We start from the raw sequence: 23238 nt of genomic DNA, 5'->3' as shown, positions 1-23238 counted from the left end.
GGTAATTGTAAAGATATTGATAAAGATAATGATAAAGATAAAGAAAAGGATCAAGACAATGATTAATAAAAGGATTGATACAAAGATAGAGATATAGAAAGGGATGGAGAAAAATATAAAAAGACAAAGATGAAGATAAAAATAAAACAGAACATTAAGATATGTTACGTCATGTTATGCTGCTCACGTAAGTTCACCTCAACTCAACTTATGTCATTGCAGCCCACCTTAAGAAAAAAAATCACGATGAGGAAATAGATAGAGAACGAAAAAGAGAAAATTGAAGATATGTTAAGTCTTGCCATGTTGCTTACCTCACTTCAACTCACCTTACCTGAACTCGCCTCAATTCAACTCGTCTCACCTTAACCTCCCACAACTCACCTCATCTGAACTCACTTCAATTCAACTCACATCAAACTTAATCGCAGTGATTTCAACCGCTGAGCGAACGCTAGTTTCCATTAACTAATAATCAGACTTGTAATTTTTACTTTTAAATTGCTTTATTCTATTTTATTGCATTGATATCACATAATTACAAGTAAGTATATAATAATCTTTTGGCATATGTCAACTTAGTTTACAGTTCCTACGTACATACATATATTCCGTATTTCTTCAGTCTTTCTTTATGATATTCTCGATGGTGAAAGCGGAAGTGAGTGCTTTTGGTTGTAACGGCAAAGGCGGCGGAGTTAGCTGTGTTGTTTGCTGCAAATTTCGAGCTGGAGTGATTGGTGTAAAGGCGCTTGGCGAAAATGAATTTGCTTGCCTAGTGCTGTCAACGGAACTGTTGCTATTAGAGTAAGCACCGCCTGAGATATCAAAACTGTCCAAGTCCCGGAATGAATTCCTGCTGGTTTCTTGACTTGTACCAAGCATAAAATTGGATACATTTCGCAGAGGTAATTCACTTTGGCTGCTAAGCTGTTGCGTTGGTAATGCTGAGCTGGTGTTTGCTGATGGTGATTCATTCCGAAAGAGTATATTAAAAGGCGCAATCGAAGCCAGATACTGTCTGTGTAGCTCTGTGATGTGGTCGGAGTAGTTTAGAGACATCGTACCTGGGTTTTTGCCGCAAAAAATGTTGAGATTGCCTCGAGATATGGCAGAAGATTCGTCAATCGTGCTTTCGCATGTTTGAGATTGTTCAAGCTGTTACAGCAAAAAAATCTTTTAGTAGACTATTTATGTTTATTATTCCCAAATTTAGTTTACTCACGTGATAGTTGTCTTCTGAGCTGCTAGAACTTCTCATACAATGCCTTTGGCGCCGCGTACGTCGGCGTCGGTAGTTGCCTTGCTCAAACATATCATTAGCTGAAGCGTCTAGCATCCAGTAGCTCCCCTTTCCCGAGCTGTCATTATCGTCAATTGTGTTCTTATCACGTGGCACCTTTACGAAGCAATCATTTAGAGACAAGTTGTGGCGAATCGAATTCTGCCATCCTTGTTTGTTTTCTCTGTAGTAAGGAAATCTGAAAAATAAAGTAAGTTCAAGAAGAGAATTATGTGTACCATACAAAATGAAAAAAAAATCGCGAGAGTGTAAAAGTATAATAATAAACCAACAAAAATAAAAACTACATTCAGCGCATCAAACTAGAGATGCGCACGGACCGTAATTTTATATTTAATTTTTACAGAGTGCATTGGGATATAGTCGTTCTTCGGTGTATGCACGAACTCTGGGCAACGTGAGCAACTCATGTGCGAGGTACGGTATCCAATCCGAAGCCTTGGGTCACGGAAGAAAGAGAGGGCGCTTGGTGGGGCCACTCCGACATATTAATTTTAAAAGCTCACTGAAGAATGCAGCGTCTGTTAACCAGTAGGTGCGACTGCAAGCGGCACGCTATATAACAGTCTATTCGGTTAACAAACCATCCTCCTCCCAGCAATGGGTTGTGCGATGGGCTTGGGACCCGCCACGTAAAAACTACTTCCAGTGAAGAAAAGAGACAATACCTCGGATGAGACTCCCTTTTGATGACGACCACGGAAAAAGTTTAAAGGACTACGATTTGAAAGTATGCATCTGGAATGTCCTCTGCCCGGCTGGTTGATGTTCTTGTAAGGACAAAAGCTGACATCACCGCCATCCAAGAAATGCGTGGACGGGGCAAGGCAAAAGATGTCTGGGCCTTGCAAACTACAGCTGCCATGTAAAGAAGCACGAATTCGGTGTTAGTTTTGTGGTGGGAGAGAGATTTCGTCGGTTCAACTGCGTCCATTCCCCGAATAAAGATAAGAATGAGGCATCCAAGGATCTGTTCTATGGGCTCTTAGAGCATACATACGAGCGATGCCCCTGTCATGATATAAAAATAGTGCTTGGAGTTTTCACTGCCAATGTGGGCAAGGAAGGGATCTTTGGCGCTACTCTCGAAAAATTCAGTCTCGTCGACGAGACCTCCGATAATGAACTGATGCTGATCGACGTCGCCGGGGCGAAATATCGTATTATGAAGTACTAGATTCATGCATAAAAAGATCCATCAAGCTACGGAGCTGTCTTCAGTTAGAAAAACGAGAAAATCGATCATGCTGTGGTAGACGGAAGGTACGCTTTCTCGGACCAATTTCTTGATTCAGACAAGATACGCACCCGCCTCTGTGTAGCAAAAAATGCGCGCCCAACAATGCAAGAAAAGCTCAACGTCCAAAAATTAGTAGTAGTTGTAAAGAAGAACTTGTACGATGAGGAGTGTCAAGAAGCCATAGAGAAAAATGATGCCGCCCACAGGGCCACACTGCGGTCGGGCGCAACACGAGATATATATGACCGTTACAGGGATCTGAATAGGGAAGCGAGAGCTTGAAATGCTGGCCCACAGAAAAATCCCCGAAAACTTTTACTAGATAGTTAGGCGACTTACGAAAGATTTCAAAACCAGGGAAGGTAGTGGATAAGACGAAACCGGGTCGCCATTCGATGACGATGGAGTCGATGTTCCACCACCTGACTATGACGAGGTATGAACAGCGATTACGCGGCTGAAATACAACACAGCCGCTGAAGCTGACGGCCTGCCAGCTGCGCTATTGAAGTACGGCGGCGAAGATCTGATGGGGTGCATGCATTAACTCTTATGCAGAATATGGTTAGATGACCGCATGCCGGATGACTGGAATTTAAATCTGCCTATTCCACAAGAAAAGCGACCCTGCCATACGCGCCAACTATCGCGAGATAAGCCTTCTAAGCATAGGTTACAAGGTCTTATCGAGCGTATTGTGTTAAAGACTCAAGCCCACCATAAAATAACTGATTGCACCTTATCAGTGTGACTCTATACATGGAAAATCAAAGTCGCTTTCGACAGCATGAAAACAAGTTGTTTTTAACTATTACGGCTGTATAAAATAACGTTGGGCAATACCACCTGCTCCTTCAGAAATGGGAAGGTCCTCTCCGAGCCGTTTGATACCAAACGAGGTTTCAGACAAGGTAATTCCCTTTCGTGTGATTTCTTTGGAAAAGATAATAAGAGCCGCAGAACTGAACCGCTCAGGCACAATACTTTACAAGAGCGTACAATTATTGGCATATGCCGACGACATCGACATTATCGATAAAAGCGAGGGCTACGTCTGTTTTGCCTTCTCAGTATTAGATGGAGAAGCAAAGCGAATGGGTTTGGTGGTGAACGAGGACGAAATGAAGTACCTCCTGTCATCAGATGAACAGTTGCAAGTTTGGACGAGTAGACGACTTCTGTATGTCGTAGAATACGTCTTACGTTTCGATATAGAAGCTACGCTCAAATGTTGTAGTTGTAATTTTTAGAGCTTTACGAAAACGCTTATTGCAGGAGAAATAATGAAGCGATTTGAAAGAAAAGTGCGGCGTTTGAAAGATATAATTCCAAACGATTCATTTTTTTAGGTAACCAATTATGTTTCTGTCGTAGAAACCACGGTAAATATTGGCTTATTTTGGGGTAAATTTTGAGTCCTTAAAGTGCTCTAGCAACTTACGATTTGCAGGTTAAACTTTCATTTTCGGGATATAGGTTCTTTGGAGCAATAGAAATACTATCGTTTACAAATTTTATATAAGCTCAACAAATATTGAGCATTCCCAATTTGCCGCAGGGCGAAGACGACGTCGTTGCGACGTCGCTCTGGCGAAGTCGTTTTGGTGAACTCGAAACGACGTCGTTTTTTCCATAAAAAATTCAACGTCGTTCCAACGTCGTTTTTTCTCATCGAACCGAAGTCGTTACGACGTTGGTCTGATGAAGTCGTTTGGGTGAACTCGAAACGAATCCGTTTCTTCGAACCCACAAGTTTTTTGAGGAACCTTCGGTCTGGGTTGGACAAGTTCCACGCCCACATTATTATATATCTAAGTATGAATAAAAGTCATTCATTTGGATAGTAAACCGTTTTTATTATGACAATTTTGTATTATGACAGAATATGGAATCCACAATGTACACTTGTACTCAGAAAATTAAGCCACCTACACAGTATACAGTAATCCAGATAGCCAATACAAAAAATGTAAATATGCTTATTTGACGATTTGTTTGAATGTATTGGTTGCTATTTTTTCATAGTTATCGTTTTCGTTAACCCAAATGAAATCCAATTTAAATATTTTCTTTTAGTGAAAAATATTTTCAAGTCACATAAAATAAAATAACGAGAAAAACCAAATTCCAAGCAAATCAAGCGTGAAGCGTAAGCGATTATGACCGGATGCAGTTCCAACGTAAGTCAAACCGTGTTCCGAACACAACTTTGAGTGAATAAAGGTGGGCTGACTTTGTAAAATAGTCCCATCGATTAGGCGGCAAAACAAGTATTACTTAGATTAAGGTTGCACTCTAGTTTTCAAATGCACGAAACTTTTATGTATTTGTTCAGCCGCTTATTCACATATGAAAGAGGATAATGCATGAATTAATGCAAGTAAAGACGGTTTATGCAGATAAGCGAGCGCGTTTGTTAACCGTATAAAATGTATGTACTTATAAACACGTATGCATACATATATACCAAACTATTCAGAATGACGAGATGAACTGGTTGAGCCCTCTCTGTTTGTAAACACGCTAACTCCAACAAAATTTAGATATTTTAACGAAAGTCGGTGTCGAAGTTGCCTTTGGTATAATTTAGGTTAATGTTAAATTTTGGCGAATTATGCCAATAACTACGCCCACCTCCAACGTAGTAATTAAAATATTTTTGTTTTATTATAATTCTTTTTACAAATTTTGCTGTTCAAATTTACATTTCAAATATATCAACAAACATTTGTGGGTCCTTTTGCACTAGTCGTTGCCTATGGTTAATGACAAAAAAAACCTATACATTCATCATATTTCATGTATTACTTTTCAAATAAGCATATTGTCAATGGCTGGTTTACTGTATACTGTGGCCGCCTACATCTTTTTTTCAGTATTCATAATATTCTTCATATTATTTTTTATTTTTATTTTTTTTTTTATAAAGGTCTTATTCATAAAAAATAAAATTTGTGGGTATGAAGTTTTTTTAAATTTGGTACAAAACTGTACTTTTACTTTAAATTTGGTATACATTTTGAGCATCGTTTTGCAGTTCGCTGGTATATCATTGTTGCGACCCTCCGGTAAGTCGTTTTTGCGACCGTCGCCGGCGAACAAATTGTTCACCAAAACGAGTCGGTGTGTAGGTATTTCGGCTTTTGAATAACAGATGGCGCAATATTTGTAAAAGGCAAAGGTGAAGGAGAATATGTAGATGAGGAACATGATAAACATAAAAGTAAAAACAAAGATATACAGTAAAACCCGCTTAAGTACCTCACGAAAAATGTCAGCTTTTTGAGGTACTTAGGCGGGTTGGGTACTTAAAAGAACCCGCTTAAGTACCTCGATGCAGGTACTTAAGCGAACATAATTACTGATGTAGTTACATATTCTTGATAACTTACATAAATACTTGAATAAAAACATTTAATGAAGTATACATAGTATAAAACCAAAATCGTAGCATTATTTAAATACATAAACAAGAAAAAAAAACTTTATTTAAAAAAATATTTAGTGCAATGGTATGTCATTTTCACAAGAATTAAATTGTTTAAAAAGTCAAGGTTGGACATATCATTTTGTACCAAATTCAAAATGATATTGTTTGCCACTTATGTTTATTTATTAATTTTTAAGGTTTTTCAATCAATTAAAATGCAGTCCATTCCCTAACAAGTACCATATCAGAGCTGTAAAATGATTGAATCAACATAGTCTGCATTCACTCGGCATTCCTTTCAAAATGTTGATTGTTGGTTTGTATAAATAAAAACTTCATTCCTGAGTGGCTTAAAATATTTGAAAACAAACAAACTGTGTTTTGTTATTGAATGCTAGATTGCCATTCAGTATAGAATGTGAATGTTCAGCAGCATTCGCACTCACACATGATTGTATATTTAGAATGAATGCACACTTTTTTTTACCATTCAGTACCAATAATTTGTTCCCAGGGTTGATATATTTTATACTTTAAAGTTTGAACATATCTGGAATTGAAACAAAAACAAATATTTTATTTCAAAGTATATGTACTTATGTATTGAAGTTTTCTGCCACTAACCCAAAGCCAATGACTCGTGCAATATTATTTATTCCAAAGCAACTTATCGCAACCGTAGAGCAAAACAGACACATCTTGATATGTATACATATACATCATCGATTGTAGACATTTTTTTTCGCAGAAGAATATACAAAATTGATTTATCACAATTATTTTTGTACTAAATATTTTTTTCACAGTATACAGTGATCCAGGTAGCCAAAACAAAAAATGTAAACATGCTTATTTGACATTTTGTTTGAATGTATTGGTTGGTATTCTTTCACAGTTGTCGTTTTCGTTAACCCAAATGAAATCCAATTTAAATATTTTCTTATAGTGAAAAATATTTTCAAGTCACATAAAATAAAATAACGAGAAACACGAAATTCCAAGCAAATGAAGCGTGAAGCGTTAGCAATTATGACCGGATGCAGTTCCTACATAAGTCAAACCGTGTTCTGAACACAACATTGAGTGAATAATGGTGGGCTGACTTTGTAAAATGGTCCCATCGATTAGGCGGTAAAAGACGTATTACTTAGCTTATGGTACAACTCTCCAATTTTCAAATGCACGTAATTTGTGTGTATTTGTTCAGCCGATTATTCACATTTGAAAGAGGATAATGCATGAATTAATGCAAGTAAAGACGGTTTATGCAGATAAGCGAGCGCGTTTGTTAACCGTATTAAATGTATGTACGTATATACACATATATTCAGAATGACGAGATGAACTAGTTCAGCCCTCTCTGTTTGTAAACACGCTAACTCGAACAAAATTTATTTATTTTAACGAAAGTCGGTGTCGAAGTTGCCTTTGGTATAATTTAGGTTAGTGTTAAATTTTGTCGAAATCTGCCAATAACCACGCCCACCTCCCACGTAGTAATTAACAATATTTTTGTTTTATTATAATTTGTTTTACGAATTTTGCTGTTCAAATTTACATTTCAAAACTATCAACAAACATTTGTAGGTACTTTAGCACCAGTTGTTGCCTATGGGTTAATGACAAAAAAATCCTATATATTCACAACATTTCATGTATTAGTTTTCAAATAAGCATATTGTCAATGGCTGGTTTGCTGTATACTGTGATTGTTTTCAGTTTTCAAATATGAAAACTTTCAAAACAAAATTTCAGAAGGGTTCCTGTTTTTTTTTTAAGGGGTTGAGGAGTTCCCTTACTTTGAGCAACTTTTTTAATTAACTATTAATTTAAATGTTTCCTAAACATATTTACAACGCAGTTCTGCAAGAGGGTACCATAACTTTTTTTCAAATAACGTATATTTGGAACAACCAAAATTAATCGATATGGATACATACATTTATGTTCGTATGTACTACTTATGTATGTATATATACATAAAAATGCTCAGAATAAAAAGAGAAGATGATTAGTCCATGTCCGTTTATTTGCGTACACGAAAACTCTAGCAAAAGTTGAGATATCTCAACCAAATTCTGTACGAGGGTTTTTTTATCTAGACCTGGTCCCTCTCATAAAATGGTAATTTCGAAAAATGCCAAAACTACAATATTTCCTTAATTACAGGAACCAAATTGCTAAAAAAACTGCCATGTTTATTATTATAGTTTTGGAAAATGGACATGGGATATATTGCTAGCTTTAAACATCAATTTGCTCAAAACATACGTTTAGAACAGTGTGCAAGCTTCTACCACATGTGTGGTAGATCAACCACGTATTTTTTTTTTTAAATATGGGTGTCTACCACATCTACCACACAAGGCTTAAAATCTACCACATTTTTAGACAGAACATTTGTTTACAATTTTCACATAACTCTAGAATTTCAACTCAATTGTAATTCGAAATATAAAAATTAATCAATAGATTTTTAAAAAGGTACATCATAAATTTTGCTTTAAATATATCTGTGCCTTAAAATTCTAATATTTCAAAAATACGCCTATTTATATTTGCTAAAGTATTATGCAATGGGAAAATAATTTGGTCGATTTTTTTGCATACAAATAAAATATTCTTTTCTTCATGATTATATTCTCTAACTAGAAAACTAATGTTATACTTGTTTTTGCACCAATTGCGTGGAATCTGTACGATCCACTAGCAATTATATTTCCCGATTTAATTTTTGAGTTGTGCTTCTTTTGACGACGGTGTGCGATATGTATACCCAATAAAATATGAATTGGAAAATCTACCACATCTTATTAAAATCTACCACATTTTTTTCGATTCTACCACACTAAAATAAAAAGGGGTTTGCACACAGATTTGTTAAATCTTTTTTTGAGAAAAGTTGATAATTTGCAACTTATTGTAAATGGTAGAAACCACCACAAACCCACAAATCAGGTTTTAGAATCTTTATTAAATGCTTGACCCAATAGCGAAGAAAAAAGTACGAAGAAACTTGTATTAAGAATTTTTTAAATAAATAATAAAATGTATATATCTAAAGTTAGAAGTAGAAGCGCTTAAATTTGTTTACTTATTTTAACGTAGATATATAGGTATGTACATATGTAATAATTTCTGCACATACCTTTTATTGGTACATTGGTAATACTTATTTAGAAAGCTGACAATTTTCGAAACAGAGATGTAAAAATCGTTAATAATTAACATTTTTCATAATGACATTCTTGGCAGAAAAATATTTCTCTAATTAATATTTTCATTTATTATAAATATTTGTACAAATTTAAGTGAAACAAATTAATGATAACGCTCAATAAACTATTTTTCGTGTTGCAATTTTGAAATCTGTTCAATAAAATTCAACCTTGCGTATTTTTCAGTGGGTTTTGTGTATTTAGAATATTTATATCGATTGATTGGTACTGAATGAATGTGTGCACACATAGCAAAAGCTGCATTCATCTGAATGCTTATTCAGTGTTAAAAGTTAATGTTTCGTCATTCAGTTTTTTCAATCTTTCTTTGAATATGTTAATGTGTGCAATCGTATCTACTTTGAGTGAATGTAGAATTGGAAAATTATAAGCCACATTCCCCAACAAGGAAAAATTCAATGAAAACATAATAACATAAAATTGATGATTTTTAATTTCATATGATTTCACAGTTTTACAGCTCTGTACCATATAAACCTAAGCTTAAGATTTTGTAGAACACTTAAAAAAAAATTCATCATAATTTCAAACTTTTTTCTCAGAAGCGTTTTTTGAGTATACAGTTTTATAGTCCATTCAATTTCAGTGCAATAATGTGCAAGTTTCAAGTTGGTAAAAGTTGCCGTTGATTTTTTAGAATTTTTCTACCGAAGGTGTGTGGCGCTGCTACTGAATTTCAAAATACGTAAATATTTTAAGGAATTTTAAAAGAGCACTTTAAAGCGGAAAATTATAAGTAAAATTGGAAATGGGGCACGAAAAATTGAGGTACTTAGGCGGGTTGGGTAAATAAGCGGGGAGGTACTTAAGAGAGGGATTTTCTTCTGATTATATTAAAAAATTTACGGTGTCCAAAAATGTTGGTTACTAAAGCGGGTTAGGTACTTAAACGGGGGGGTACTTAAGCGGGGTTCACTGTATATATAAAGAAAAATATGAGGATGAGGATACCGATAACAGTAAAGATGAATATAGAGGAAGAAAGATTAAAATAAAGGTAATTATAGAGAAAAGGATATAGACAGAGAATCAGTCTGGGACTATTTCGGGATTTAAGAGATTTTCGTAATTCTCGGGACTTATTGATATAATAATCGATATTTTATCGGTTTTGTTATCGACATTTTTTATCGATTTTGTTATCGAAATTTTCGCCGATATTGTTATTGATTTTGCTATCGCTATTTTCGGAACTTATCGATATAATAAACGATATATTATATCGAGTTAATTATCGTTATTTTAATCGATTTTGTAATCGATTTTTTTATGGATGTAATCGATTTTGTTATCGATATTTTTATCGATTTTGTTGTCGATGTTTTTATCGATTTTGTTATCGATATTTTTATCGATTTTGTTATCAATATTTTTATCGATTTTGCTATCGATTTTGTTATCGATGTTTTTATCGATTTTGTTATCGATTTTATTATCGATATTATTACCGCTTTTTTTATCAATGTTTTTTTCTTGTGTGCTTTCGTTTTTGACTTGTTTGTGCTCTTAACCATACCACGTATTCTACGTTTAAATTTAGCGGCTGTGTCTCCGATACAGCCTGCAGACCAAGACGAAGGCGCTGGACTGTTCCTTTTATTTAGGAACCAGCATTCACACACGATCACAGAAAATCCTCATGCTAGGCAGAAGAGATTTATGTATATATTTCCGTCATAGGCCTGAAAATAGACCTTATCGCTATTGGGAGACACATAGACGCCATAGAGGTGAGGAAATTCTAAAACATTAAACTATATACATGAGTGATCTAGCAATTCGTTAGATTCTAACTTAACCAGACTTATGTATATAGTACATACATTAGACTACATCACCAAAAAAAGTTGCGGTTTTTTCATTCGGGACTACAAAATTTATTATATCTGAAGACTTCTATCAAAATATTTCCGAAAACTATTAGGACTTACGTGAGTTGGACCGATTTGAAAATACGTCCAAAAATGGAGTTGTTTATGAATAAAAATAGTTTCTTAAAGTATCAAAAAAAAAATTCCCTCAGATGACAAAACAGTTTAAACTTAAAAAAATCTGCATAAAAATATTAAAAAATTTTTTCAACGGCATCATATTAAAGAGATTTTTGGTGCTGCTTTTTAACTTTTTTCAAAGATTGGTATATGAGAAGCCAAAACTCTAAGCATTTAGACTTATGAGGTATTTCTTTGCAAAACAAGTAATTTTTAGCAAAAAAAAACCGACTTCAATTCTCATATAAAATATATATATATATTTATATATATATATTTCATGATCCAATGATCAGATTTAAACCAGATTAGTATGGGACCACCTCTGAGACACTACCTTTCCGAGGCAAAATCGGAATTATCGAAATCGGTTGACGTGGTCCAAAGTTATACGGTAACATACATAAAACAAATATTCCGACGAATTGATACCTCCTCCTTTTTTGGAAGTCGGTTAAAAACTCATTCACTATTTTGATTTCGCTGAAATTTTTTTTAAACATTTTTATGCAAATTTTTTAAGCTTAAACTGTCGTGTAATCTGAGGTGAATTAAAAAATTACAAATAAATAGTTTATAAATAGTTTTACCCATAAAAAACTCTATTTATGGAGGTACTTTCAAATCGATCCGGCTCATCTAAATTTTAATATTTTCTCGAAATATTTTGGTGCAAGTCTTAAAATGTAATAGATTTTATATTCCCATTGGAAAAACAGTACCAATGTTTTTTGTATGGATAATGATGCAGTCTAATACACAGTGGTCGAAAAAATTATAGCCGCGCTACATTTTGAGAAGTTTTAACCTATGTACATATACTTTTTTTATTATTTAATTTTGGTTATTTTTTTATAAAAATATAGTTCGTTTTTTAACAAACTCCGTGTCAATTCAAGTTTTAAACTTTGTGCAATATTTAAAGAAATTCAACAAACTTTCGTAAAAACTTCGAGATTTAAATTAGACTTTCTAGCTTTCTGAGTATGCAGTTTTGTAGCCCATTGAATTCTAGTAGAATAAAGTAAAAGTTTCAAATGGCTGAGAATTACCGTTGATTTTTTAGAATTATTTTCTCGAATCTTTGTTTTGCAACAAACAATTTTTATTTTATCGGATATTAAAATTTCCGGATAGAACTCCCAGCCCTACCCTGAAAAATGACACTGAAGACGGCACAACGAAAATATTTAAATTTAATCATTTAGAAATTATGTATCTACTTATGTATATATACATAAGGGTGCATCACTCTCCTCGTAAAAAAATAGAATATTTATTATTTTTTAAGACCTCAGCCAAATATTAAGAATTACGCGAGTTGCACCGATTTGAAAAAATTTAAAAAAATCGTGTTCTTTTATAAATAAATAATACAAGTTTTTAAAAATTTGTTGTTTGTGTTACTTATGGTCTTATAACAATTTTATTGAGCTTGAGGCCGTTTCTAATGAAAACTATTGTGGAAAAACGACAATAACACATGTTTACAAAAAAAAGTGTATGCATATTAAATCAAACCTATATATCCCTATGTTATTCGACACGCTGCAGTGAGTTTACCCAAATTTCGCAATTTCGCACAAAAAAAAAAAATCAATGCGATTTTTTAGCCGCTCAAAACTTGGACATACTTTACTAAAACTTTATAAGCCTGTTAACTGCATAGCCAAATTTATAAAATTCTAGCTAAAAAGCTCGAAATTTAGATAACATCTTGTGGAATTATTCTAAATTCTGTATAAAGTTTGAAAGTGTGATTTATATAGTTTTTGTTGAAGCATGAACAATATTTAAAAAAAAAATAGCAAAACATTGTAAATATTCAAATGTACCCCTATATTTTTTTAAATATTTTTTTTTTTTCCAAAATCACTTCAGATCAAAGAAGAGTTTAATCTTAACAGGTCTACATAAAATGTTTAAAATTTTATCAACGGCATCAAAATAATATGATTTTTGGAGGTATTTTCAAATCGGTTTAACTAACGTAAATATCTATATTTTTCGAAATCATTTTGGCGGAAGTCTTAAAATATAATAAATTTTATGATTCAGGTAGAAAAACCGTAACTTTTGTTGGGAGGCACCCATATATCGTCGTTTAAAGTACATACAAAACCGCGTATCAAGAAAATGCAAAACTCTTACCTGAGGTTGCCCAAATTTTATAGGAGAGAGGAAAACTTGTCTTATTTAAAAACGGCTCTCTCTTTTATCGCTAATTATCTTTTCTTCTTATGTCCAGTGTTGCCAGAACTTTTTGGGCCGACCGGCTAGATTGGCAAAAAAAAGCGGCTAAAAACGGCTAAAATGTTTTAGTGAAATTTCACATAGACTCTGGTAAAAAACGGCTAAAATGTTTTAGTGAAAATTCACATGCTTTATTTGAATAAATCGCAAGAAACGAAGTACTAGTTAACACCATTAATTTATATCGAGTGTATATTCCTCATCATCAAATGAATCACTATTGTATATATCACCTGAATTCATTAATTTTAAGAGATCGTCATCTAGAGTAAAATTATGGCAGCATTTTTCTTCACGTTTTAAACCGTATCTTATATATAAAATAGCGTTTAACGTTTTAACGCACATTGGATTTCTTTGCTTAGTTTTTATTATATTCATTGAACTAAATATTCGCTCTACTTCTGCATTACTTATAGGCAAAACAAGAAAACTAAAAACTAGGTTGGAAAGGTTAGCAAAAGGGTTTCCTCCTAGGGCATTTCGAAATTGATAAACTTCGGCCCAAAATTTTACAGTTGAGACTAAATTACTCCAGGTATGTAACGTTAACCGTTGCCATTGCATCTCTATGGATGTTATTTCGTCGGCATTATATTTCTGTTTTTGTTGCTGTAGTTGAACAAATACTTTTGGTTTAATTACTCTTAACGCATTTCCAACCGAAAAAAGTATTTTTTTTTTAGTGTGGCAATATTTGTAGGGAGGCGTTGGCGTAATTCCTTTATTAAAGTGATAATAAAATAGCGACCATTTTCTCGAATTATTTTCTCGGCTTCGTGGTCAAAAGCGTTTGTGCTTACTTTTGTTTTTAAATACTCTTCAAAACTGTGATAAAACTGAGGAAATGGAGCAAGGTATGGTTCCAACGGGGAGCATATTGGATCAAATGTGTCCGCGCTAATAACCACTAGGGAGCATAGATGCGAAAGTAAAACATTGAGTTCATTAAAAATCTTCATTGGGTCTGCATTATTGCTTTCGAACAACTTGTTTTCTTTTTGCACCTGAAAACTAGGCAAATAGTAAAATCGGCTAAAAACGGCTAACTTTTTTTTACAAACCGGCTAACAAATCGGCTGCCGGCTAGATCGAATTTTCTCCGGCTAGTTGCTATCAAAACCGGCTAAATCTAGCCGGAAAACGGCTAAAATGGCAACGCTGCTTATGTCTAAGTTTCGATAATTTAGTATGAACGGATAAGGGCTTGATACCAGGGGCTTCCGGTGAGCAAATATATTTTTTGGCACAAATGTCAGTTACGAGGTTTTGCAGAATAACGACAAGCGGGTTTGTACTTTAAACGACGATATGTATCCCCTAGACCTGTTAGCATTAACGTCAGGACACTTCTTCCGTTTCTTACTCTGAAAACCTATCTTTAATCAATAAATGGCAAAGGTTGAAGGTTGAAGGCAATTTAGAACCCGCGGAAAAATGAACATCTTAAGGAACTTGGCAGTGCCAAGAACCACACATTAAAGAAGAAGCCCTCGTTGTCGCCAAAGACGCCCTTCAACCCCCCAACGAATAGAGACTCGGACGTATAGTAAAACTTCATCCCGGGCCCGATCGAAATTTTGCGCGTCGCGGACATCAACTCTCGCCTGGAATATTGAAAGGCTATGTTCACTGCTCCGTTCATAGTATATGTCTCTCTCGCCTTCATGTCGCTGTAAACCCTCATACTCCAAGCACATGACCCCTGTTCACTGTACGATGGCATATGACTAGTTAAATCAGCGTTGCCGTTTTCAATTCATTTAATTACTCAGAAAAAATACCAAATCACCCACAAATCCTCACAACAATTTTCACCGCAAATTCCCTGCAAACGAAATAAATATTTTTAAGTGTAGTTTCCTTCACAAAGCGATGTATTATCCTTTAAAATATATACTATTGTTTGGTTATTACAATCATCTTTGTTAAATAAAATATTAAATACACATTAGGAGTGTGTTTTTTTTATCAACGCATACGTATCTGAGCTTAAAAATTGTATGGAGCTCTTAGCGACAAACTTTATGTGCGTTTATGAATAACTAGTTGTCGATAAAATCAAAATTTCTTGTTTTGAAATGGAAATTGTCGATGATTGTTTTTTTTACACGTTAATCGTAGATGTATACGCGTGTAAAAAAAACGCAGCTATTTTAAAATAAAAAAAGTACTTATTAGGGAATAAAAAACATCATTAGATGAAGTCAGTTCTTTGACCGTGATTGTACAAATGTATTTGGTCATTAAAATTTAATCTGTAGTTCAATTTTCATTGCCCTTATTAATATACAAAATTTAAGAAATATATTATTGTATTCATGAAAATATTCGGAGCTTAGAAGCTTTGTAAGCTTAAATTTTTTTTGATCGCTAAAATAGAAATGGAGAAGTGACTGGCGTGCTTTGTTGAACTCGGCCAAAATCGCTTATGAAAATACAATAAGCTATGTGTATTTTGTTGTTGATTTTGTTCTCTAAAATGTCAGAAAAGGTTAACAAATTCTGATATTTCAGAGTAAAATATAAACAAAATTGACAAGTCATGGGCCACTTCGAATGAAAAAAACGCAAATTTCCACCCTTTGCTGCTGTTACCTATTCAATGCGCTTTGGAACCAACCGGTGGTTCAAAGTAAAATAATTTCTGCAAACTACTGCACAAGGCGAATTCATACAAACACATACTTTTAACATTAAGAACCACCGCGGCGAATCAGGGACCGTAACAGTTACATTTTTTATTAAAAAAATCGATCGTTAACAATTCTTTTTTGAATTTTATTTAATTACTCCTTAAATAACATTTTTTTCTGATTTTTATGTTATAAATCCAAAATAACAATTATTTTTGATTTTTATCTAACAAATATGCAAATAACAGTTATATTTGATTTTTAAATTATATCTCTTAGATAACATTTACTGAAGACTTTTATTTTTAAATGTCATCAATATAAATCAGTCAATGACTTTTATTTTTAAAATCATACTTATAAAAGTCATTTGTATAAGTCGTAGTAAATTTTGGTTCCCCAGCACCCTCTTAACACGTTCTTTTATACGTATGATTTAAAAAATAAAAGTCGGTGATTCTTCAATAACTGTTATCTAAGACATATAATATAAAATCAAAAATAACTGTTATTTACAGATTATTTAGATAAAAATCTAACATAGTTGTTATTTTGGATTTGTAAAATAAAAATCAAAAATAATTGTTATTTTTTTTAATTTTGCATAGAAATTACAAATAAAACTTTATTTTCGAAATTGATTCTCGGTGAAAAAAGAAATCGATCGGTATGTATCACTTAGTTGTAGAACATTTAACCACATAGGGAATTTTTCCATGACAGTTTTCATCAATAACTATTATGTTCGGCCCCTGCGGCGAATATCTCGGCTGCTTATGCAAGACCACCTTGTACGAATTCGCCCTGCTACTGCTACAGTAATTATTACACAGTGCTTCTAATAATACTATACTTGTATTGTTGCTAGTTTTAATTAAATAGAAAAACATTTAATACAGAAGACACTACAAGAAATAAGGAAATTCTATGAAAATTAATTTCAAAATGTTTATGAAACTCGAGTTCTTCATAGATCGTAATTAAAGAGCAAATTCCACAAGTTTCCCCACAACATATCGTTCCCAAGCGTTACCCAGAAAATATATAGTTTCCCCCAATTTAGGGAATCACCCACAATATGGCATCGCTGAAGATGCACAGAAACACGATGGAGCTACATCAATGCCGTCTGTGCTGCGTTTTTAGCCATGACGCCCGATGAGCGGTACGAGTCCGTGCGAGTGCACAAGTGCTGTGTCAACTGTTTGGCAACATCGCACACCACAGGTGTCTGCAACTCAGCAGACAGCTGCCACTGTTGTGGGAAGGCGCACCATACGCTGTTACATCGTTCCACGCCGCTGCCTCCTGAACATAAGCGCCACGAGGACGTATATAATCCAGGCCGCCGTGGACAACCAACACTTCCTAGCCGCGCGGCAAAAGTGACCCTGGAAGCAGGCGCGCGGCTATAGCCACCCCATTTAACCCCGCGACCTTTTCAACCGGGCTTTGCTGACATTAGAGAAGTTGCCAGAGTTGCTTCAACTCGCACCGATGCAGGCGGGCCGGCATGTCGAGGACATGGACACCAACCTAATCGAATTTGACTAGATTGTAATTATTTTCTTATATGCGTTTAGCTGGCAACATTATCGTTTTGTTATTGTGAAATAACCCTTAAAAAATACATTATAATGGTTGTTGCTATTGTAAGCGGGGCCATGAGGTGACCTGTGTCAACTGTGGGAGCTAAAAAATACATTTTACTTCTTTTTTAACTACCATCTAACTACCGGCTTCATCGCATTCGTTTTTCAATTACCTGCTTTTATCAAGCCACTCGGGCAGAATTGAATACACACTCCAAAATGTCGTTGTCTTGCATTAATCTACTCAATAAATACGTTTTTTAAATTTGTATTTGAATTATACCAAAAATCCTTATCACACTCTGTGTCCTTCTTGTTACTCCCATACAAATCAACAGCACTAAGTAAAATATAAATATTTACAAAAGCTGTATAACACTTCCGGGAAAAATACTCCTCAACAAAAAAAAAATTCGTAGTCGCTGAAATTACATAAGAATTAAGAAAACCCAAAACTCTTAAAAACTTTCTTCCATTTATTTAATTTTATATAACTTGTATGATTCGCCGAAAGCTTCTATTTTCTTTTCTTATTTTCTGTTTAAACGCGAGATCTGCTGAAGTTTTGTTATTCGCACACTATGAAATGAAAGAAGAAAATTAATATCACAATCTGTAGTGGAAGTAGTGGAATACGACTTCCAAATTCAACGGCGTAAAAAGCTTAAGTATCAGACTGAGCCGGAACAACTGGTATGACGAGAACTGGAAATACTCCCGAAAACTCTATAAGAAAGATAGGCGACTTACGTAAATTCGGACACCAGTACAAATTCCTATAAGAACAAACACGGCGACCTAGTAACTGATGTCCAGAGCGTTCTAAAATCATGGCAGTTCCCCTTCTTGCTAAAGAGAAGATGACTCCGAGCCCCAAGTCAAGGAGGGAGGAGCCACTACTTTAGGCACATGCTTTAATCGCTTATGCGATTACAGCGCTTCACAAGAAGCAGGGAACATATTCTCCTTCGGTTAGCGGTTTATGCCGCCTCTGAAAACCAGACAATTTTTATGTGAAGTTTGAAAATGGGAAGATAAGAGTTACCTGCCGATGGTGACCAAACAAAACTGCTTATATCATTCAGATGGCCCGACGGCATAATGCCTAACGAGTAAGCACCGTTTTAGGTTAGGTTAGGTTGAAGTGGCTGTCAGTGACCTATCAGTACAACTACGCCCCTAATTATGGGCCTGTTGTGATACCACGTGGATCTAAGATACCCTCCCATTCAAACCATTATGCGTTAACCGCCTCCCCTATAGCCGCAACCTCAGCTTAATATACGCTACTGTGGTTGGGCAGGCGAAATGATTTTTTCTGACCCAAGTGTGCTGAGAAGTCTCCACCTCCTACTTTGTTGTCCACGTTTTTTCCAGGAGCGCTTTACCCCATTTGAAGTGTTTGTATAGTTGATTTCTATTTGAGGCTAGACCATCAGATTACCACAACGTAGGACAAAATAGGCCTAACAGGCATGGTCAGCTTCGTCCAATCGATCTCTTACAAACCTTAAAGCGGTGATTAAAGTAAATAAAATTTTAAACTATCGCCCATTCAAAACTCTTTGTGACGTGTATATAAGGTCGAAATATGTTATAGCTATAAAATTCGCATAAATTATATTTACTACTTTGCCTATATGATATATGAGCCGTTTATTTTGAGAGTGGCTTAAGTCATTTCGCGCCGTTTGACTTCTGTGATCATTTACCTGTATCTAAACGCGTCTGTTATTCGGTAAGGTAAAACGTGGCCGCTGTGGTGTAGTGGTAAGCAGTGCGCGCTTTCACTCATCAGCACCTGGGTTCAAACCGTGGTCAAAGCAACATCGCAAAAAATATAGAAAAAAGGTTTTTTCTTAACAGCGGTCGCCCCTCGGCAGGCAATGGCAAACCTCCGAGTGCATTTCTGCCATGAAAAAAAGCTTCTCATAAAAATACAATCGCCGTTTGGAGTCGGCGTAAAACTGTAGGTCCCTCTGCTTTGTGTGACAACATCAAGGCGCACGCCACAAATCGGAGGAGAAGCTCGGCCAAACACTAACTTATGTGTAAGCGCCAATCTATTATTATTATTAAAACGTTTTGCCATTTAGTTTAAGATGGTAGAACAATTAAGATATCCATTCGATTACACTGTAGGACATTTTCAGTTTTTTTTTTTGGGGAATTGATGTAACCGAGATTTTCTGAAAGAGTGGATTGTATATAGAAAAGTAATTTCTCAGTTTTCGCAGGTTGGCGATTTTAAGCGTTTATTTTTTTTAATTTGAATTTGGTGATCGCGGAGTAGCATTTACAAAAATTAAAAGTAATTTTTAATGCAAATATATATTCCATCAAAAGGCCTTTTTAGGGGTTTTAGGTCCGAGGAATCTGAATTTGCAATTTATGTTTGCCAAAAACGGCCGCTGGGTGCGCTATGATGCATAAAAAATGAAGGGAACATGAAGGAAAAGTGCAAACAATGTTTCTTCATGTTTGCTTGCACCAAACCACAAAAAAGCGGACCCAGCGGCCGTTTTTGATAAAAATAAATTGCAGATTCAGATTCCTCGTACCCAAAACACCTTACAAAGGCCTTTTGATGTGGAAGGAAGGTGTAGGAAACTGAGAAATTACTTTCCTATATACAATCCAGACTCTCAGAAAAACTTGGTTTCATCAATTCCCCAGCCGACAGCTGAACAGTGTTGGAAGTAACCAACCATTTCAGCACAAGAGGTGGAAATTACTTATGCCACTTTCAAACTAAGCGGCTCACATGTGTATGTACATTAGACTGTATCACCAAAAAAAGTTGCGCCGGGATTACAAAATTTATTATATTTGAAGACGTCCACCAAAATATATCGGAAAAATATTAAGATTTACGTGAGCTGGACCGATTTGAAAATACCTCAAAAAAAAGTCCGCCGGGATTACAAAATTTATTATATTTGAAGACGTCCACCAAAATATATCCGAAAAATATTAAGATTTACGTGAGCTGGACCGATTTGAAAATACCTCAAAAAGGGAGGTTTTTATGAGTAAAAATAGTTTCTTAAAGAACTTTTTGAGAAAAATCACCTCAGATGACAAAATAGATTAAGCTTAAAAAATCTGTATAAAACTATTTAAAAATCTTTTCAACGGAATCGTAATAATGAGATTTTTGATGCTGTTTTTTAACTTTTTTCAAAGATTGATTTACGAAAAACTTGAATAACTGGGCGAAAGCTACTCTGATTTAGACTTATGTGGTCTCAGTAGAAAAGCATTTTCTCACTCTTTTTATTTCTGTCCTCAAAAAAGCTCATTCACGTCCCAATTTTTTTTCCCCAAATACCAACGCATCTTAATTCAACTTGGAATGACGCTCGTTCATCCTACCTTACTCTTTCATCCTTTGAATAAGTTTATCAGCAAATAAATAAAAAGGGTGAGAAAATACCTTTCCAATTATACCTCACGTGTCTAAATCGGAATAGTTAAGGTTCAGTTATTCAAGTTTTTCAAAAATCTCATTATTACAATTCCGTTGAAATTTTTTTTTTACATTTTTTAAAAATATTTTTATGCAAATTTTTTAAGCATTTGAGGAGATTTTTTTCAAAAAAATCTTTGAGAAACTATTTTTATTCATAAAAAACTCCATTTTTGGAGGTATTTTCAAATCGATCCAGCTCACGTCAATCTTTAATATTTTGGTGGATGTCTTAAAATATAATAGATTTTATAATTCCAATGGAAACACAGTCCCGATTTTTTTTTGTATGGGGAACGATGCAGTCTAATGTACATACATACATATATACACTCTTATGATTTTAACATAGTTCCTACCAATAATTCGCAAATAATTGCCTAGAAATAAGTGAAATTTTCGATTCAAGCACGGTTTAGCGAAGTTAATTTACACAGAACTAACGAACGTTTAATTATATTTCAAGTACATAATTACTTTTCCATGATGAATTTGTAGATGCCGCTCAGTGTTAGACGCTGATTGGGTGCGCTGCTTATGGCCATTGCGATTAGAGCAATATAGGAAAACGGTGGCTTTTCCGGACGATGTGAAGTTTGTATGAAGGACAATGGCATTGTCCAAAAATTGTTGCTGATCCGCAGGAAGGGATTCATTTGTTGGTAGTAATAAGCAGCGGCCGCAACATTATTATCTGACAACAATGCAGCTACCGACGGATTATTTGCACACAAATAATCGGGACGACCTAAATGCAAGTCATTCATTGCCGTGGCTGCCGGGTGATATGGTGAGGGTAGCATCACTTTCACTATCACTTTTATCTTTCTACAGTTAAACTTTGGGGAATTTTTATCACTAGATTTGTTACGGGTGTGCAAACGTTTAATTAATTCTTAACGGTCTCTATTTCCACATATATATGTATATATATGCATACCACACGAAAACTCACGAATATTCCGACACGTTGTACTACAGCGAACAATCGAAACGATAATGCGATGGGTGGTTTTAAGAAAACTGTAAAATGTTGATATTAAGAGGCGCAGGAAAATTAGACCATGAATGGGTGATGATCTCCATCCGACTGCTTGAGCGCAATATCTCTGCCGTCATCATTATGGAGGAGTTGGAAAAATATAATATGCGCATATACTAAAAGAAAAGCACTCCCCTCATTTATCTTAACGCTTAAGAAGATGCGTGTATGTATGTATGTATGAAAACACATGTACGTATCTCTTGGAAAAACAATGGCTGGCTAGTGATCCTCATAGCGGCATCGGCGATTCTTAAGCAAACTCATACTAAATTAGAGAGTGTGGGAGCGCAACATGCATATAAACGTTTGTATACACATACATACACAAATAGATACATATATTATACACACAAAAGCACTAAATATGAAAAAGAAAATGCGTACAGAAGTGATCTTGTGTTTGCACTATTGCGCGTAAGTACATAAGTATATATAAGTTTTCCTTTTTTGTTGTTGCTGTTTGCTATTACAGTTGTTGCTATTTTTTGAGGCAGTTTATAAACTCTTTATGCATATGCATTTTGTGTTTTGTTGTTGCTACTAACACAAATGACCGATTTGTTTGCTAAATAAATAAGCGACCTACAAACGACTATTGGAGGTTCTCGTCATCTAGCTGTAAGGAGGGAGCTGTATTAATGCAGCACACGTCTATTCTAACCACATCAGATCAACAACACGCCCATTAACACCAAAAGCTTAACCCCTGCAGGGAAGCGCACTAGTTTGGCTCTAGAGAATTAAGAACTATGACTAAGTAGTACACGTTAATTCTCTTTGGCATACTAGCAACTGGCGAATTACACATTGCGATGTCCTAAGAAGTGTCAATTGCCCCCGCTGCATCCATTTTTCGATAGTTCCGAACCAGTTCGCAATTAGTCATCTTCGATCTAGATTTCTAATGCAAAGTTTTTTTATTCATATTTTCTAAATATTATTGCCTTATATGTTTTTTATAAAAGATTAGCACTTTACCTAATCAGCGCCATATAAATCCATATTTAAAACTTCGTACAAAAATTATGAAAATTCAACAA

At 34.8% G+C, this 23238-nt stretch overlaps 2 protein-coding genes across 3 annotated transcripts in view; both read right to left on the bottom strand.

The window, feature by feature from the left end:
- Positions 1-23238, bottom strand: part of LOC118746234 (ecdysone-induced protein 74EF-like) — a 392873-nt gene that overhangs the window by 141451 nt on the left and 228184 nt on the right. The window lies entirely within an intron of this gene.
- LOC118746242 (fork head domain-containing protein FD2-like) lies at positions 428-22014 on the bottom strand. Its single transcript, XM_036480071.1, has 3 exons — positions 21631-22014; positions 1226-1481; positions 428-1158 (listed from the first exon to the last, which is right to left on the bottom strand). The coding sequence occupies exons 1-3, from the start codon at positions 21954-21956 to the stop codon at positions 622-624; spliced, it is 1119 nt and encodes a 372-aa protein (XP_036335964.1). The 5' UTR covers positions 21957-22014; the 3' UTR covers positions 428-621.

The sequence above is a fragment of the Rhagoletis pomonella genome, unplaced genomic scaffold (genome assembly GCF_013731165.1).
Source record: "Rhagoletis pomonella isolate Grant_MI unplaced genomic scaffold, Rhpom_1.0 Rhpom_scaffold_00010, whole genome shotgun sequence".
Classification (NCBI taxonomy): domain Eukaryota; kingdom Metazoa; phylum Arthropoda; class Insecta; order Diptera; family Tephritidae; genus Rhagoletis; species Rhagoletis pomonella.
The sequence above is the reverse complement of the archived record's forward strand: the minus strand, read 5'-3'. Positions and strand labels throughout refer to the sequence as shown.